We start from the raw sequence: 20,773 nt of genomic DNA on the forward strand, positions 1-20,773 counted from the left end.
ATGATACCAATATTTGCACGATTGTTATATTTGATTTGCCATTAGTCCAAAGCTTTGCTGTGTTGCTTTTGATCGGCAAATCGACCTTATAGTGATAGTTCACCCAAAAATTTACATTTTTGTCATCATTTAATCACCCTCAACCTGACCACAGTTGACGGTACCCATTGACTTCCATAGTAGGAAGTCAATGGGTGCCATCAACTGTCTGGTTAACGTACCCACATTCTTTAAAATAAACTTATTTTGTGTTCAACAGAAGAAAGAAACTCATACAGGTTTGGAACATCTTGAGGGTGATGATGATAGAATTTTCATTTTTGGGTATACTATCCCTTTATCTCGTAAAGGGATAGTGATGTTCTGATGTTTGTCAGCACGACCGAAATCATTATCGAACTGATTAATTATTCAGCGCCTCGTCAGTATGGGAGGGGTTCCGGACCCGGAAGTCAGATGTTGCTGTTGTTGAGTCACCCCTGACTGGTAACAGCCAGATAGCGGAAAACAACTAGAGATGATGCTGGAGAGCTCGGCATCTTTGAACCGATCCAGAGAGTGAATAAATGCGGGTTTCAATTAGGATATCGCCTTAAGCATTTGTGCTTCACTTTACAAGACTGACGTTTTATCAAAATGATGGAAGAAATTGACAGATTTCAAGTGCCACCAGTAAACCCAGAGATAAAGCTGCTGGTAAGTGCCACTCTCTCTTGAATGGAGAAAAACACTGTGTACCTTTACATGTCGTGTTAAATGACACTATGTGTAAAGACAGTAATTCTGTATTATCTAACTTAACCTAGCCCACAAACGCCGGTGGGTTAACGTTACAGATGTCATCCAAAGCATCGGATATTTAGAGACAAATGCAGTTGTCTAGAATAGATTGATAACGTTACTACAATGCCAGCTGTTATTGACATTGACTCAGTTAATAAACAGAATATGTGCAGAATGTTCCGGCCTTTAATGAGACTAAATAAATGATCTCACATTATAAGTTATATCTGTTATATTGTTATATTTGACAGGAATGCCTGTTCGTAATTATCGATGTCAAATCCGTAAACGTTTGTTCTTTTGAATCGGATCTTATAATTGAAGCGGTCTGCGCTGTTTGATCACGAATCGGATTGAATTGGACCAGTAACGTCGGTTTGGTTCAAAATAATAGAACAGATTCATAATAAACTGAGAACGAATTGATTGAGATTATGCTTGTATAATTTCTGTGATTAAGTTAGTTACTTTACAAATTAAATAGTAAATATTTTTCTCTAATTAACTACTCTGGAAGGTTATTTTTGTGCCTCATCTGAATGTCAGGGACCACGTGATGGTTTCATACGTCATGATGACACAAACCTGTCACTAACGCATTACAAGTAACGTGCGTTACATAATCAGATTTCTTCTCAAGTAACGAGTAAAGTAACACATTACTTTAAAATAATGCACAACAAAATATCTGAGTAAATTTTTCAAATAAGTAATGCAAATGACTTTTCCCCCCACTTTATTGACTGGCAGCTCTCCTGTCCCCATGTTGAGATAAAAAGGGAGTGAGGTTCAGAGTTGTGTGCGCTGGCGCTTTGTAAACATGATGGCTATGGTATTTCTACACTAAATGTGGGCTTGCATTTACTCATTTCACAGTACACAAAAATTGCATAAAAACAGATTAAATATTCATCAAAACACTGAAATGCAAACTCAGAATATTACGCAAACCTGTAGTAATTATATATGTTAAATAACACAAATATACTTAATGTAATTAATCTCAATGTCTTTGCTGCTGACCTTTGATGATCCAATTAAACCATACAAATAAGCAAAAATGACTTTAGATAAACAGCACATTTGTGATTCATTTTTTTTTTGTTATTGCTGAAGTGTTGAATTTTGTTCTCCTGCATCATTTCAATTTCAGTGTGAAAATGGCCTTTACATTTGTCCCCAATTTTTTTTTTGTTATTATAAAACAAATAAGCAAGCCCAGCCAAAGTGAGGAAAAGTAACAAAAGTAACGTAACGCATTACTTTCCATAAAAAGTAACTTTATAACGCAATTATTTACTTTTTCAGGGAGTACACAAAGTAAATGCAAAGTATCAGTTCTTTTAAGCATCAGTTTCAATTTGTATATTAAGTTAAACACAATACTGTAGAATTTAACATATGTATATAAGAAAACACAAGGATGATAATCACAAACAATACAAGTCTGAAAGCACTTGAATTGTATAGATTTGTTCTCGTCTTCCCATTCAGACAGTAGTAGCAGCAGACACATCTTGAATTTCTTATTTGTTTTAGAGCTTTTGTTAATGCATTGATTTCCAGTGAAGTAAGTAGGTTTTCATTCAGTTAGTAGCCTGTATTTTCTGGGTGAACTGAAATCCGCACCTTGCTGGATTGGTGAGATCCGGCCTGGAGTGATATTGTCATTCTTTTTTCATTGGCGCCTCACTATTCCCAACGTGCTGCAGACCCAGCTGTTACCCTATACAACAAACTGTGCTTTCTCATGCTAATTCATTCTTCTGTGGGCAGAAAAGGACAGACCCACTGCAATATGGCACCTGCTTTTCAAAGAAGAATGCTTATCCTTTCAGGAATTTAGTATTTATTGGCTTTCCTGTTTATTGTAATCATCACACCTTTTTCTTTTTTTTTAGATGTCTTGTCTATACATAGATGAAGATGACATTCTATTAGAGCTAATAAACGAGTAGAAAAAAACAAGAAGCACTCATTTTAATTTCAGAATGTCATGTGCTTGGATAAAAGGAGGTCAGTAATAACAGTACGCTGGTCCTTGCTAGATTTTGCAAGTAGGGCATTTTCCTGGATGAGCATCTTTTGTTAGTCCTAGAACAACTTTCCTGTCAAACTAACAGGGACAGACCACACAAAAATGACAAATCTGTCATCATTTATTCACCCTTATGCCGTTCCAAAGCTGTATGACTTTATTTCTTCGGCAGAGCACAGAAGAAGATATTTTGAAGAATGCTGGAAACCAAGAAGTTTTGGTTCCCATTGACTTGCATTGTATTTTTTGTCCTCACAATAGAAGTCAGTGGGAACTTACTAAGTTTGGTTACCTACATTCTTCAAAATATGTTCTTTCGTGTTCCAGTGAACAAAGAAAGTCATACAGTTTGGAATTACATGAGGGTGAATCAATAATGACAGAATTGTTATGTTTGGGTGGACTATCCCTTTAAATGAGTGGGAAATTTAATATACAGGGTGGGCCATTTATATGGATACACCGCAACAACATGGGAATGGCTGGTGACACCAAAGTCCCGTTTGTGGCACACCAGTACATGTGACGGGGCAAACTCCTCAAGATGGGTGGTGACCATGACATATACTAATGTGCCACAAACAGGACCTCAATATCACCAACCACTCCCATGCCACCACGGTGTATCCATATAAATGGCCCACCCTGTATATTCTGGTTTTATTTTTATGAGGCATCTGTTAATCGGTTGTCCCTATATGGGACATATAGGCTAGAGCAACTGTTAGTCACCTTATGGATCATGCTTTGCTGTGATTGGTCCCAAGTACATCATGTCATATAATCCCACCAATCCTTTTTATCTCTTCGGCTGTGTCAGCATTCGCTCATCTTCTTCTAGTTCATCAACCTGCATCACCAAAATGCCATATTGACATGACATGGGGTCAGAGAGGGCATAAGGATCCTGGGGTTCAGATCATAAGATCCCACATGACATCATTAGCCTATGTTTGCTTGATGCTAAAAGTTGACCTTCTCATTGACACCCATTTTAAAATCCTTGAAACGTTGTGAGAGATTTATTTAGCACAAGACCTACAGGTGTGCAGTGTGGATTCGCCATGTTTAACTAGCTTGTTTTTGATGTGTTTCTATGGATTTGTGAGTCTTGCATTGCTTTAATGTAGACTCACTTCATGGTTTCAGTGCTGATAGTTTCTATAGATTTCTGATCAATTTAATCTTGTGACAACATGCTAAATCAGCTTTAAACCATGAGAACAGAGATTAGGGTTGCATCAGATATGGCTCTATAGTGCTCTGACGCATCACTCTTGGTTTTCTCCAGTAGATGCTGCATACATTTCACGGGCGGTTGTACATGTAGCCAGTGGAATATGCGTGACTTTGATGGTGTGCTAGGTGGTGTTGCTCTGAGATTGGTGTAGCCTGTGTAATCTAACAAAGGCTGTCTGGAAAGCCCAATACGTCGGCTAACACAACAAAGTCCTTTGTGGACCGCAAAATCAAAAGACAGATAGTTGTTTTTCTGTTATTTATGTTGATGTGAAGCATTACCCCTTGCTTGTGTTGTGTTCTGATGCTCGAAAAAAATGAAAATGATACTGTGGTTCCATTAACAGCTTCAGATCGAGATGACAGTGTACTTTATACTCAGCATATGATTAGATGCTTTAGGAGCTTGATGGTATCCTGCTGGGCTATTACCCACAATCCCCAGCTGGTCTCTTTAGCTGGTGCTGAGCTTAAAGGGTTTGTGAGAACCCTGCCAGGCCTACAGCTGGCACTATGCCACCGCTGAGCCAGTGGGCAAAGAGGTTGCCTTCAACAACAAGGCTGCTTCCTCCTCCATGTTGGGTAAGCAAATTTCTTTATGATATAGATTTTTTTTTTTTTTTACATCCAATGACCCCTTCAAAGGTTTTAGCATCATTTATTCACCATTAACATGAGTTTATCCAGACATTTCATAATGCCTTCTGATAATGATATTTCCGTAGTCAGTGGAAAAGTTTAGAAATAGTGTGTTATTTTAGTAGCCTGTTATTTATAGCATTTATATAGTATGTATTTATATTTGAATTAGCTTATTTGTAATATTTTCTTTAATTTAAATTTTTAATAGTAAATATTTCTATATAGCCTAGCCTTTTAGTAATTGTAGTATTTTTATTTTATAATGTATATATTTATGTAAATTGTAACTATATTTTATCTAAAAATATACACGATGATTGCCTAAAGAGTCTCAAGTGGCCACATCCAATGAAGGCAGGCTTTTTGAGGTCACAATAGGCGCTCTGTTAGCTTGGGTGTGCTCTCAACATTTTCTCCAACAAGCTCCCTCTGTTCTGTCTCTCCCGGTCCTTGGTGATGTCACTGAGCACTCAGACCCTACATATTAAAGGCCCAAGCAACAAAACATGTCTGGTTTCATGCAAGCCAGCTATGCAGGAAGTACCCGTCGGTTACTATGACAGCTAGAATCTCCCTCCTTTCCTCCATCTCTCATCCGAGCAGCTGTGCAGAAAGGAGGCTGTGGAGAAGAGAGGGTGTGGCTCAGACTTTAAGTTTGAGTAGTAATGAAGGCTTGGATATATCTTACCATCTTATTGTGCAATGTAAAATTTACATCCATGTCTGTCTGATATAATATGTATAATAGGGGTGTAAAGGTACACAGAAGTCACGGTTTGGTACGTACCTCGGTTTTGGGGTCACGATTCGGTACGATTTCGGTACAATAGAATTTTTTTTCGTACTTTGGTTTAGGGTCCAATTAACTACGACTTTTAACCCAATAAACTCCTAATTACTGCTTATTAATAGTTAGTAAGTTAGTTGTTAAGTTTAGGTATTGGATTAAGAATGTAGAGTATGGTCATGCAGAATAAGGTGTTAAAGGTTCCATGACATGCTACTTTTTGTAGGCTTTAATATAGTCCTTAGTGGTCCTTAGTACTGTATCTGAAATCCCTTTCCAAAAATTCAGCCTCGGTGCAGAATTATAGCCACTACAAGCCAGTCCCAGAAGGAGCTTCCTTCAGACGGGCCGTTTCGGTGTCTGTAGCTTTAAATACTAATGAGGAGGAGAAAGGCGGCGCAAGGTGGAGGGTGGGTGTGGCCTTGACCATCTTGCGCAACGGTACCATGCATGTTTGTTTATGTTGGATATATTGCAATGGCACGAAGACACGCAGTTGTTCAAGCATTTCAGTTTGACCTAGAATCTGATCCAGATGGAGAAGCAACGGATGAAGAAGTTGCAACTCAGCGGCTCCAGCAGGACGTTTCCGAATGGTTAGTTTAAAAAAATAATGTCTGGATACGGTACTTTATTCGGATGGTTTACAGTTATCATCATGTAGCTAACGCGAACCTTGCCTTTTCATGAGAGATCTGTAACATCTGTAATTTATCTTATTACAATTACATCAAGCTCTGCGATCTTGAAATGCGGATATCGCGCGCGCCATATAACCAACAGGAAAACGGTTATCCAAATAACAAAGACGTGTACAACACTCGCGTTACAGTGTGTGTAACTTGATGCTGTCTACCTTTACATTAGCGCAAGTAACTGCATAGCTGCATAGCTAATGTGACAGCCACATTCTACGTGTAAGAAGCTAGGTAACCATAAACAGTAAAGCAACACACTTGTATATAATTTGTTGACTTACTTGTCCGACGTTCAGCAAGCCCAGCTCTGTATTGACCATTCGATGTTCATTTGTACATCCAATTATTGAGCAATTATTATGCTTCGCTCGCTCAAAAGCCATGATATCTCTCGTGGACAAACTAAAATCGCGCGCGCGCGTTCTACTTCCTAGCTCATTTTCTCATGGGCGAGAAATATTCTCTGGGCGGGCAAAGCAGAGAAAGGGGAGGTAACATTTCTCCTTATGACGTCATAAGGAGGAGATTCAAGATCAGCCCGGTTGAGCTTCCATTTTCTCAAAGGCAGAGAAAGATAGCAAAAGCTCGATTTACACCGATTAAAATTTTTAGAAACTTGGGGACCATATACAGGCTAGGGGAACTCATATTAATGTTAAAAAACCTCAGAAAGTGGAAATTTCATGTCATGGGACCTTTAATATTTGCTCTATAAGTACTAATAAACAGCTAATATCCTAGTAATATGCATGCTAATAAGCAACTAATTAATAGTGAGAATTAGACCCTTAACTAAAGTCTGACCAGTTGGTATGTAATGTTGTAAGAAGTTTTAATTGTATTTTTTATTTTAGTAAAAAAAAATTGCCGTGACTATCTATTTGTTTACACAGGCCATTGTGAGTTTTCGACTGCACAGGCCCTAACATCTATCTCTGGTCTCAGAATCAATAAGTCGCTGGAGCACAGCTGTGAAAGCAAATCTGAGACGTTTTGAGAGAGATGCATTAAAAATGACCCGTTCCAGCGACAGCATGGTGACATTGTGCTGACTCGTGTTATTTTACCAATAGAATTATACACCCTCTGACTCACCAGATACCATTATTTACTACCAATCCGATATTTGCTGTCTGTTTTTTTTTTTATCAGCACACTGAGCTGAGCATGGTTGAAATAGTTTTGCATCAGAGAGTGCCCTTCTTCTTTACATTGTTTCAGATTTGGAAGGTTTTTCTGTTTACACTCTGAACTCATATTGAAACCGCTTCCTCAATCCATTTGTCAATTGATCGATTTTGGAAATATGTAGTTTTGCACATTGCTAATAACTAGGGTCTGGCCGTGGGAATGTAGTGTTACATCTGATTGTGCTTTTTTTCTCCAGGATCCTGCGGAAACGTCCACTTTGGAGGCTGAAACAGGAACAAGAGAACCAGAGTCAGTCGCTATCAACTACAAACCCTCTCCGCTGCAAGTGAAGATAGGTAAGGCACTTTCTCATTCAGCCAGGGATCTGACTACGCCATATCGTCACCAGTGTAATTTGTCCATTTGATTGTAAAAGTGACTGTATTGATTTTCCCGCTGATACTGTGATTGTGAAGCAAATGGCTTGGAGCGAGATTTAAGAAGCGGCCGTGTGAAATAGATGGCCATGGTTTTCGATAAGCAGAAGTGTAATGAGTCTTCAAGTCAGAGTTTCTCAGAGAACATGTAACTGCAGTCTTTCAAATACAATTGTGGATTTTTGTGGGCTTTCCTTTTCTTCAAGGACATTTTCAATAAATGACATTAAAGGTGCATTGCGCAACTTTTCATGTTAAAAATACCCGTTTTCTAACCCATACATGCTTAAACAATTGCCTGATGGGCTGAATGAGCCCTTCTCTGATCACTGCGATTGTCTCTATAATCCTGTACAGTAAAATAAATAAGAGGGATTCGGGTCGGAATTTGAGACTGGGCGTGACGTCATGCGCGTTCACGGCACGCTCACCTGGCTATGTCTGGCAGGTTTGTGTATTCGCCGCCATTCTCCGTAGAAGATGGATTCTAAGAGACCGGCTTGTAGTTCATTTCAAACACCAACGCAAACTCCACGTAAGATAAAAAAAAGAAAACTTTTGTCTAGTGCAAAAGACAACCTCTGGTTGCAGTTTCGCTTGCCGCCAGAGGGGGCATAGTTCTGCAAAAACTCAGAGACTTGCGCAATGCACCTTTAATTTCTGTGTAATTTGGGGAAAAAATATCCTTCTGTTGAATTTAAAAAAAGCCCAATTTAACTGTCAATAATTTAATAATAGTAGTAATTTATATATAATGCGAAACATATATTATAAATAGACATCATATTAGTTATCAGCCATAACATTACAATTATTGGTAGTCTGTATTGGGGGAAAAGACTTAACAGTTTTCAACCATAAGGTGTTCTATATATTTTTTTTTATTGAATGTTATATTTTAAATTCATTGTAATGTTTAAGTTATATTCATTTTATTATATATATTTGAAGAGTTCAGATGCAAAAGCCTCTAAGTGCCATCTGAAATTTTCTTCTAGAATGATCATTTTTATCAAGCTTGTATATTTAAGTTCAGTAATTTCACTTAAATGGCAATGCAAATTACCTATTAATTGTCATTTAAGCAAAATTACTGAACTTAAATATACGCGCATTATAAAAATGATCATTCTAGAAGAAAATTTCAGATGGCACTTAGAGGCTTTTGCATCTGAACTCTTCATTTGTTTTTTATATTTCTATTTAGCTTTAATCTATTTTTATTTCAATTTTAGTACTTATTTCAGTCTGTTGCCAAAGCAACATTTCAAATTTTTTGTTTTAAGTTTTTAAAAGTGTAAGTTTAATGAACATTAACAACATTGCAAACCTTAACATTAAGGTTATTGTTGGCTATCAGTATTGTCCAAAGAGAAAAGTAAAAAAAAGGAGGCTTTGAGGGGTAGAAATAAAGTCCATTTAATGTCTTGAACTTTTAGATCCTCCATGATTTTCAGAAAAAAAAAAATTCCCCCCAATAAAAAAATATTTCACTGTTTCATTGGCTAACAGCAGAAAGTAAAACAGCATTGCTTATTGCTCAGCCCTGTTTCTGTGTTTAGAGATGTTCGGTTAAGGCTTCCTGAAATACGGCAGTTGCTGTTGTTAATTAAACTTCACTTTACAGTCCTCACTCTGACAGCCGTATTACTTATGGCACCGCAGAGAAATCTCTCCCACACACACACACACATGCAGGCAGGCCAGTGTGTGTAAGTCAAGCAGAAGTCAACCTCAGACTTCATGCCTGAAGAAACTGTTCTCCAGCCAGAGAACCATGCAGAATGGAGAATATTAATAAGACTGTAGTCTCAACGCATGATAAAACTGTATGTGTTGCCATGGTATTGATCTGGATTTAAAAGAACACACTGTGGTTAAATATGTATGCAGAGGAGACTCAAAGTTACATACTAAGTAAGTTTTACTTTTGAATTTTAATTTACTTCGCGACTGTTAAATGAGTACGTTCTATATAGTAAGAATGTGTATAATATGAATGATATTCAGACGTACTACATACACCATGATGTTTCTGTCACATGACTCATCCGTGTTATTTGTGTCTGTGGAAGAAATATTCACTGCCATTCATAAACCCTCTCCCGTGGCCTCATGGGATAGTAAAGTGCCCATCAAATGCGCTCTTCAGAATCTCTGCTGAAGTAGTCGGTCGTCTGGGTACTTTTTCGAATCCAGGGTCTACTGTTTTTCAAATACTATGTATTCAGATATACTTCTATTTTGGTGTACTTAGTTTTTCGCATAAGGGAAGTATTCGATTTCCGATGCAGCATCTGTCTTCAGTATGCAGTTGTCTCTAAGAATGAGAACCAATCACAATTCCGTATGCATATATCATGATGACACCTTCGCTGTTTGTTACATTTTGAATTCTGAAGATTCTATCAGTGTAAGTCAATGGGAGGTTTTCAAAATTGATCTTAATTGTTCTTAATTCATTCTTTTGGTAGAGAAACAACGAGAACTTGCGAGGAAGGGCTCGGTGAAGAATGGAACTGTGGGTAGTCCAGTCAATCAGCAACCCAAGAAAAATAATGTTATGGCCAGAACAAGGTGAGACTTCTCCACCCTCATTTTCATGAGTTAAAACTTATAAAGGGTGTTTTCACACTTGTAATTCAGTTCTTTTGGTTAGTTTTGAGACAGAACTTACCAAAGATCCAAAACAATGCTATGTGCTGGGCTAGATGCGCTCGTTGTATGTGCGTACACATGGTGGTATTTTTACCAGCTGAGAACTCTCGAACAGCTTATGAAATGTGTAAAGGAGACACAACAGTGCCAGGAATTCCTCTATTCCTGGAGGAACACATAAAAACGAATATGTGCTGCAAGGAGGCGGCGGTTCCGACACCTGTACTGAAAAGTAATGATCAACATAGATTTTATGACGAGAAGAACCAGATACATGTTTGAGCATGTCGTTTTTAGGGTTGCATCCTGTGACATTGTTTTTGTTTCGTTTAGATGTCTTTGGTCTGTGTTGCATTTGTCAAACCACACCAGAGTTCGTTTGGAAGCGGACCAAGACCTCCTGAAAAGTTGGGTCTCAGTCCACTTGTTTGGCACACACCAAAGTTCGGATGGCAGCATTCGGATGGCATAATTTTTTATAAGTCTGAACGCTGCCATCCGAACTTTGGTGTGCGCCAAACAAGTGGACCGAGACTCAACTTTTCAGGAGGGCTTGGTCCAGAGTTCATTTTAATCAAACTAAACCTGCCAAGTGTGAACACACCCTAAAACTAATTTCTTACCAAATCAACTAATGGTTCTCAAATGAAACATTTGTGCATGAGAAACACCATATATGTTTTTATTATTGGAAACATTTTCATTAAAACAAATGTATGGCCTCATAACAATGGTTGATTTTAGTACATCAAAAATATGAACAGCAACAACATCAAATTGTATAAACAGCAGTTTTATATGAAGGCTGTACAGTCTGTGAATGTTAATTAGTGTTAGTGCAGTCCTTCTGCCATCTCACCGGTCCCTGGTGCCCTGTTAGGATTAGCGCAAATGCTAGAACCCGTCCGCAGGCCTGTTTTAGAGCATATAGCTTTAGGCCTGAAGATTAGCTGCACACAGGCCTGCTTATTCTAAAAGCCTGAGGGCCAGAGATTAACTTCATCCTGAGAGGAGGAACAAAAGATGCTCCAGCTTTGGCTAATGTAACAGGGTTTGATGATGTTAAACTCAACCATGCCCCTAATTTATATGATTTCCCTTGTCAGATTTGGCCTAGTACTTAAGGATTTGGAAAAATTGGATGTTAAAATTAAAGGTTAATAGATAAAAATAAAACCTAAAAAAAAAGAAAAAAGAAATGACTGCCTCTGTTTTTTGCGAGTTCCTAATAGTGATATGTAGATATATCAGGTAATATGTGGCCATTTTAGATTAATGGTATTGTGCTTGTGGATAGAAAAGATAAAGAATTTTAATTCGATTTTTATCATAAAATGTTATCATCAATTGTATACAATATATGAAGAGTTCAGATGCAAAAGCCTCTAAGTGCCATCTGAAATTTTCTTCAAGAATGATAATTTTTATCAAGCTCGTATATTTAAGTTCAGTAATTTCATTTAAATGGCAATGAAAATGTCCTATTAATTGTCTTTTAAGTGAAATTACAGAACTTAAATATACGAGCTTGATAAAAATGATCATTCTAGAAGAAAATTTCAGATGGCACTTAGAGGCCTTTGCATCTGAACTCTTCATATATATATATATATATATATATATATATATATATATATATATATATATATATACACACACACACACACACACACAATTACTATGTTTATTAACTAAATAGTCAGCATATTTTATTATATATATATATATATATATATATATATATATATATATATATATATATATATAATGACATTGTTTTAAATAAATCAAATGCAAAATAGAAGAATATAATTGTCTCTATCGGCCATCAGCAACACCACTTTCTAGATATTGGCTAATGAAAGATAATGGCTATTGAAAAACCCATATCACCATTCCAGTCAATCACTGTGTGGCAGATCATCATCAAAGCAATGTGTATAAGTACCTATATATGCATTCATACATTGATATGTATATGAATAGACATGGGCTTTGATTTCACTGGTCTGACAGCCTCTTCCTTTTTCCCCACTTTCATTACAGGTTGGTTGTACCTAATAAAGGGTATTCCTCCTTAGACCAGAGTCCAGATGAGAAGCCGCTTGTAGCACTGGACACTGACAGGTATGACACACTTCACATTAAAAACTTCACCATGTTCTTCTCTGGGAAATGCTCTGGAAATCTTTCATGATTATTTCAGAATGCTTCACTGCTAGGGAAGGATTAGAATGTATCAAACGATGAGATGGAAATAAATCCTCTAATTAAAGCTTTATGCCATTTTCCTAGCAGATGTAAAGCCAGCCATCTCCATCTGAAAAGAACCTGACATTTAATCAAAATACCAGCTAATTTGAAAGCGACTAAAGCTGGTGCGCTTCAGACTGGTGTGAGAAACTGGCAAAGCATAAAAGATTTAAAATGAATGTGCTTTCCTGATGGCAAAGCGAGACCCTTCAACTTCGGCAAAATGAATCATCATTTGCTTTTGCAAAAAGTCATTACAGAGATGAACAAAATTGTCCATAACACCATGCATTAAACTTTAAAGAGCACTTTTACTTCAAGTGGACATATTATAAATTGTTGTAGCATTTTCTGAGATCATTGATTATTAACTTTATTGATTATTAACATCATTTTTCATAATTTATTTTCACATGATTATTGTCCACATGATCCTCCAGAAATCATTCTAATATACTGATTTGAGGCTCAAGATTTTTTTATTTATTATTATTATCAATGTCAAAATGTGCTTCATATTTTTGTGAAAACCATGATGCATTTTTTTCTGCATTTTTTGGATGCAACTTCTTACATGAACACATCGATTCACTTCAGAAGGCCTTTATTAACCCCCACAGAGCCGTGTGGTTTACTTTTATGATGGACAGATGCACTTGTATGGACTTAAAACAGAAACTGCCATTCACTGCCATTATAAAGCTTGGAAGAGCCAGCACATTTTTTAACATAACTCCGATTAAATTCGTCTGAAAGAAGAATGTCATATACACCTATACAAATTTACTCCAACAATGTGGGGTCACATGAGGTTGATGGTGAAGAACCCTTTTATAATCTAAAGAACCTTTTGTGGAATGGAAAGGTTCCTTGGATGTTAAAGGTTCTTCATGGAATCATATACTCCAACAAAGAACCTTTTAAGAACCTTTATTTTTAAGAGTGTAGGATGACTTGAGGGTGAGTAAATCATGGGCTTATTTTAATTTTTAGGTGAACTAACCCTTTAAAGGGATAGTTTACCCAAAAATTAAAATTCTGTCATCATTTACTCACCCTCAAGTTGTTCCAAACCTGTATGAATTTCTTTCTTCTGCTGAACACAAACGAAGATATTTTGAAGAATGTTGGCAATCACGTCAACTGTCTGATTACCGACATTCTTCAAAATATCTTCTTTTGTGCTCTCGGTGCACCATTACCAGTACAGTTCTGGCCAGGATTTGTCTTGTGTCTAGGATTCTAGCCCTGAGAGTTGTGAAAAAGCAAGTAAACATGTTTGTTGACAGCAGTCCAAAGCACTTGAAGTCATCGGTATCATTTGTGTGGCCTACACCCTTCTGTAATGAGATGTGTCACGGCATGTGTTCAGCCATAATAGCGTGGTTGCTGTTCAGTTCAGATGATCAGGCACAGCGTGCAGCGTCTCACACAGATGGGTGATGTTTTCTGTGCTGCCAGCTGTCTACTGGATATCTGTGACCTCAGCTGCCTGCACTTGTGATTAAGTCATGTTTTAGGTCACCCGTCCTTCATTGTCTCTCTCTCTCTGTTTTTCTATTTCTATTTCAGCCTTGCTGTATATAACACTCATTCCCTGACATTTAGTACGTACACCCACTGTCTGTCACATGCTCAGACGTTCTGTCCATCACAAGCCTCGTACAGACTCTTCCAACACTCGTTGCCTGTGTTCTTTTTCGTTTATTGGAGAGCTCAGCTTGTAATTACAGCATAAATCAACAGAAGGCTCCAGATTGTCGCTGTTGATTTTTCCTGATAAAATAATTTGGCTGAAATGTCATCTTCACATTCCTCTCTCTCTCTCTCTCTCTCTCTTGCTCAACTGTGACTAAATAAAGTCTCATTTGTAGTTATAAAATTTGTCTAATATGACTAGAAACATAAGAGGAGTCCACATGTTGAAAGAAATCACAACATTTAATGTGACGGCTTTATTTGATATATCTCAACAGAAGTTTGCTGACTCAAACTGATCCATAAAATGGTGCAGTGTTCATTTTATGTATTTATATTTTTGTATTTATTTATTTATATAGCACCTTTCAGGCTACAAAAGTGCTGTACAAAGCAAAAAATATAAACAATCAACAATAAATACAATATAAAAATAAAGAAAACAGAAAAAACACAACAAAACAATAACATAACCATTATAATAATATCAAAATGCAAGCGAGCACAGGTATGACTTTTTACGGTTTTAAAAATATTTCAAGTTGGGGAAGATCTTACCCCACCCGGCAGGTTTCACATAATCTTGGACCAACGTCAGAAAAGGCGCGATCACTCTTCGATTTGAGACACACTCTTGAATTATAAGGCTTGATAAGCTCAACTAAATATTCTGGAGCCATTCCGTAGATTGCTTTTAGAAATTTTGTAATTTATGTGTAGTTTATGTGAGCAATTTCTTATGAGGTTTGCTGCAAAGGGGCAGATTTCATTGGTCTGTTGCTGTTTATCTGAAATCAAGGTGTCCAATTGTGACTGTGTAATTTCTGTTTTCTTTTTTTTTTAGTGACGATGACTTCGACATGTCCAGATACTCATCATCTGGATATTCCTCAGCCGAGGTGAGATGTCTAAGGGGCCAGGTATTTATTCACTGAAATAGTCAATTAACCATTTGCCATCCCATAGCCTTAAACTCTTCTCTACAGTACGCAGTTACAATAAACTGACTGCTAATTCAATGGCACATTTACAGTCGCCTATTTTATATTATTTTATTTATTTCTAAAGTGGGATCATGTCATATAGAGCATGTTCTGTCATAGAATAAATCCTAATATTTTAAAGGTTTAGTTCACACAAAATTTATAATTGTATTATTAATTTATATAGTTTTTAATATTATAATTGTACCAAAATTATATACATTCTCTGATCACTAACAATTTAGTTTAATTCTGTTTCTTTGCCACAGCAAATAAACCAAGATTTAAACATTCAGCTTCTGAAGGATGGCTACCGATTGGACGAAATCCCCGATGATGAAGACCTGGACCTCATCCCCCCTAAATCAGTCAACCCTACCTGCATGTGCTGCCAAGCCACTTCCTCCACAGCCTGTCAAATTCAGTAACCCCACCCTCACTTGAACCCCTCTTGTCCCAACCCTGTGAGTTAAGCTCACAGTTAGTATCCTCAGCATAGAGTAACTGCTAAAGAAGTTAAAAACAATAGAATGGGTGAATTAAAATGAGTATAAAATAGGGAAAAAATAATGAATGAAAATGCACAAGTATGTAACTGTCATTGGTTCCTCCTATGGTAGGATGCGAGTCTTTGTATCATCACCAGAGGGCGCTAGACTTAGGTGTGGATAGCTGTAAGATTTGTTGAAGTGTATATAAATGCATGGTGCAACATTAAAAACGATACAGCTGCTCAAGTATCTTTTAAAACAGAACAAAAATTTACATTTCACACTATAGACTCCTCAATACGCCAAACTTTTTTGTCTTAAAAGGGTCATGACATGGATTTTTAAAAATTATTTTAATATGTTCTTTGAGGTTCACTTAATAAAGTTTTTTTGCACACACAAAAAATATATATATATGTGGAAAAACAATTATTTTTAACTCTCATTCTGACCCTCTGTCTGAAATGATCTGTTTTTAAAGGGCGGCTTCTTTAAGGCTTGTCATTAAACGGGCCTATGTTATGATTGGCTAACGTCATCGCATAGGAAATCGTACGAGCGGTCACTCGATATTGCATGTGAGTAAGTGTTTTGAAAACATTATCCATATAAAACTATAATTTACAGACAAAGCATTTAGAAATAATTTAGGCCTATTACGGGTTGTGATGCAACTGCTGTCAGATTCAATACAGCTGACTGCTTCATTTTTCAACAAAAGTTTAATGTCGAACTCTCCATTACACTGTGCCTCGTTTACAAAACAATCTGCAGTCAAATTATCTGAACAAACATATAATCCTCCGACGCGATCCAGGACGCCATTTAAAGATAAACCATCCAATAATTCCTGATGCTGGTACACTTCTAAAGTCTTTACAGAGACGCAAACCAGTGTTTTAACAGGAACGTTCCTCAATGCTTCTATTTACTCTTCGATTTGTCGTCTTGTCGGCAGACTCAAGAACGTGGAGTAAATTGAACGGGCATCTGTATACTGTTTCCAGTGTAGACAGCGTCAGTGATTATAATGGATTCTATTTGCTTTTGACGCAACGCTCACATCCAGTGTTGGCAAATTAAGCGTCTGAATGCAAGTGGGCGGGGCCTATGGGGTGATGATGTATAACTATTCGTCGATGTCTTGCTCTGGAGGCAGGCATATGCAAATGTATTTGCCTGTGTGACATCACAAGTCCACCCATGTCAAAACAAGTCGTTTTTGGAGCTTGATTAAATAAATGCTTAGTTTATAATGAGGAGGAAATTTTAAGCTCTGAAACTTGCAGGATGATTTAATAGTACAAAGAGCTCTTATATGTCAAAAGATCAAGGCAAATTTGATTTCTCATGTCATGACCCCTTTAAAAAAAACACAGCCAATCAGGAAGGGCCTCTTTACAGCAAACCAGAAATGTGTTCCTTTTAACTTAAACTTATTTAAAAAATATATATTAATTTAAAGAATAATAGTTAGAGAATTATTTTGATCTTTTGTCAGACCTAATAATTTTATTTTTTATTTAAAGTCATTTTTGTTTATAGGTTTAACCAAGCGAAATCAAAATCTTTTTTGGGGTATCACTGCTCTAAAATATCTGCCTTTGTTTAGCTGATGCTTTATAAGGACATATATATGGACAGATGTGCTTGTTTTCTAATGAAAGGGAGTGTATAGTGACCAGGTGAATTTTTTTTTTCTCAGATCATTTACATTTTAAACTTATGTATTAATATATTATCAGTAGCTTTGTAGCAAACACTAATAAAAGGAATACACTTAGGTTGTGTTCACACTTGACAGGTTTGGTTTGGTTTGGTGCGATTGTTCTGTTAGTGCGGTTCATTTGAATAAGTGTGAAGTGAGCCGAGACCCCTGAAAAGCGAACCTCCAAACGCACTCTGCTGAGGTTCGACTGAAATATGAACGCAACATGGACCAAAGGCATCTAAATGAACCAAAAACAGGACATGATGTCAGTATGCGACCCTAAAAAGGACAGAATGCCATGCACACTGAAGTTGCCCATTACAGTTCTATACAGGCGTCAGAATATCCTTCTTGCAGCAGATCTACATTTGTGTTTAACAGAGAAATGACTAGTTGTTATGTTTTGACTCCTTTACACATTTTCTAAGCAGTTCAAGAATTATCAACTGGTAAAAATACCATTATATGTACGCACATACAACAAGCACGTTTAGCCCAGCACACAGCATTGTTTTGGATGTTCGGAAAGCTTTTTTTTGGTATCTTTAGTTTCGGTCTTGATGGTGTGAATGCTAAGTGAACCAGGACTAGCTATATGTATAATTTTCTTTTTTGGTCTGGACTAAAAGAACCAAGAGAACCGAACTACAAGTGTGAACACACCCTGAAATTGAGATATAGAAGACACCAATCTGCTACGATACTGACAGCAGGTGTAATTCTTACGTCAGGGAATCTCATTGAATAGTTGAGATGTGTTTACTAATGGAGAATCTTTATAGAACTTATTTTTTGTTTTTATTATAAGGTTTAGATCAGGGTTGCTGCACACAAACCTAACACTGTTAAACTGGACTAAGGGAATTGTAATCACCTTAAAGGGATAGATCACCCAAAAATGAAAATTTTGTCACCATAGTAATTTCTTTCCTACTATGGAAGTCAATGGGGTCCATCAACTGTCTTGGTACCAACATTCTTTAAAATATCTTCCTTTTGTGTTCAACAGAAGAAAGAAACTCACAGGTTTGAAACAACTTGAGGGTGATTTTTGGGTGAACTATCCCTTTTAAATACTAGTTTTCAAATGTACCTCTAGATAAGACAGATGAGATAATTCGGTACAATTTTCTGATTCAGTGCGTTTCATTTTTGAGAGCTCCTTGTTTTGAGAATTTTGGAGTTTTTTTAGAGGGGGAAGAACGCTTGCATTGATTTACTTGAAGATATAGGTACCATACAATAGATTTTATTCATCTGATTTGTGCCAAAATGCATAAAATGCATTGTTTCTTTATTTTAAAGATGGAACGGGCATGAAAAGCCTTTGGCCAACATTCAAAATGATGCCAGAAATCAATTTTACACTTCAGTGCTCTCGCCTTTATGGTAATTTTAAAGTGCAATACCATTTTGTCAGACATTAAGTGTTGTACCCTGGGATAGAATACTCTGAGTTTGCGGTTTCGCTTCAATTTAATGCCTTTCTTTATAAACATCTTTATAAATTCATTCCAGCTGTGTGGCTAAATCTCTATCACGTCTGTTAAGCAACATCGAACACTCAGAGTATGAAGGTCCTTGCGTCGATTTGAAGATTGTACTGTTCTGTAGAGTATTTGTGTCTTCTGTGTGTCATGAAACTGTTGTTGATTTTGTACAACACTCAGAGCACCTTATCGTCTTGCATGTACATCGCCACCCAGTCGCCGTTGCCAGCTGTATTTAGATGCCCCTTTGCACCAAGCACATACCCTAGTAACACTCCAGTATTTATCTGATGTAGTAAATTAAGAGAATGTATGAAGGGAGATTATGATATATCATGTTTTATATGCTGCTGTTCAAAAGTTTGGGATCAGTAAGGAAATGTTTTATTCAGCAAGGATGCATTAAACTGATCGAAAAGTGACAGTAAAGACTTTAACGGTTACAAAAGTTTTCGACTTCAAATAAATGCTGTTCTTTTGAACTTTCTAATAATCAAGGAATCATGGTTTCCACAATAAATAGTAAGCAGCACAACGGTTTTCAACATTGATAATGAGAATAATAAATATTTCTTGAGCATCAAATCAGCATATTTGTTTGACTTCTGAAGGATCATGTGACAACGGAGACTGTAATGAAATTCAGATTTACCATCACAGGAATAAATTGCAGTTCTTTTAGATTGTTATAATATTTCACAATATAACAGTTGTTACTGTATTTTAGAGACCTCTTTCAAAAACATTTAAAAAAAATAGTACCGACCCCAAACTTTTGAACAAAAATGTAGATCTGATGTATAAATTGACAGTGTTTTTAATGTGGATCATTATATCACTCTTAAACTTCAGAACAGTATTATGACATCTTTTCTTTTTACTGCTTTTCAAGTGGATACGGAACACAACAACGCAAACTCCCTAAAACGTACTTTGCTGTATTAATATGCAGGCAAATATTTCATACTACACTGCAGAGTAAAGGTGCATTCACTACGTTTTTTTTTTTTTTTCTATGTTATGGTGTCAACTAGGGGATTGAACATCATGCAAATGTTTTCAGTTGCCAATGCCATTGTTAATTTATTTGACAAGGGAAAATGCCATGTTTCAGTGGTATAGCTCTTAGCTTAGCAATAGATAACCTACAAAATGCCTGTTCTATAAGCTCTCAATAGATATGTAAGTGAATAATTTGATTGCAAGTTCCCTTAAGCCCCTTGTCTGCCGTTTCTCTCATGGTACTTATAGACGTGCCAACAGACTGACTGATCTGTGTATGTGATGAATGAACATGTCTGTCATCCTCTGCGTCTGCTTTGGTTCGAGATAAACACTCCGTTGTGTAACGACTAAATCATTGTCCATTCTCTGTTACTACACTGAAGTAGAGTATGCCTTAATTGAAGCTATACAATGGGTCATGTTATTTATTGCAAGTGGTATGTTTTTCATTCATTTTTTTTTTACATTTTGTTTTTTGGTTTATTTTCTTTCCTTCATATTTCCCCCCCTTCTGTCGATAAATATGATTGTAAAGACATGAACAGTTTCCATACCAGTATTTAACAATGTTTGTTGTTCTGTGTAGTGAATCATACCAGTAAATACATCTGAAATATACAATTGCAACTCTCTTGTCCTGTGTATTTTTATGCATATATGCCACCAGAAAAAAAAAAAAACTGACACGCTTGACAGTAATTATTTGCTCAATTTTAATTTAGAAAAACA

General features: G+C 36.7%; 1 protein-coding gene across 2 annotated transcripts; it reads left to right on the forward strand.

Moving 5' to 3' along the window:
• The first annotated feature begins 442 nt into the window (after positions 1-442).
• On the forward strand, positions 443-20,671 carry fam219aa (family with sequence similarity 219 member Aa). 2 transcript variants are annotated; one of them, XM_082140334.1, is made up of 6 exons: positions 443-696; positions 7,575-7,674; positions 10,230-10,332; positions 12,460-12,540; positions 15,209-15,284; positions 15,617-20,671. In XM_082140334.1, exons 1-6 carry the CDS (start codon positions 637-639, stop codon positions 15,773-15,775), a joined length of 579 nt encoding a protein of 192 aa, XP_081996460.1. In that variant the 5' UTR covers positions 443-636; the 3' UTR covers positions 15,776-20,671. The 2 variants fall into 2 exon arrangements, with proteins under 2 accessions (XP_081996460.1, XP_081996461.1); XM_082140335.1 differs by having other exon boundaries at positions 446-696; positions 15,209-15,263.
• The last annotated feature ends 102 nt before the right edge of the window (positions 20,672-20,773 follow it).

Source organism: Leuciscus leuciscus (genome assembly GCF_965113295.1).
Source record: "Leuciscus leuciscus genome assembly, chromosome: 16".
NCBI lineage: Eukaryota > Metazoa > Chordata > Actinopteri > Cypriniformes > Leuciscidae > Leuciscus > Leuciscus leuciscus.

Coding starts and splice junctions, on each gene's coding strand:
- fam219aa (XM_082140334.1), top strand. CDS start 637: ATGATGGAAGAAATTGACAGATTTCAAGTGCCACCAGTAAACCCAGAG. Junction 7,675..10,229: donor TCCGCTGCAAGTGAAGATAG/GTAAGGCACTTT, acceptor TTCTTTTGGTAG/AGAAACAACGAGAACTTGCG. Junction 12,541..15,208: donor GTAGCACTGGACACTGACAG/GTATGACACACT, acceptor TTTTTTTTTTAG/TGACGATGACTTCGACATGT.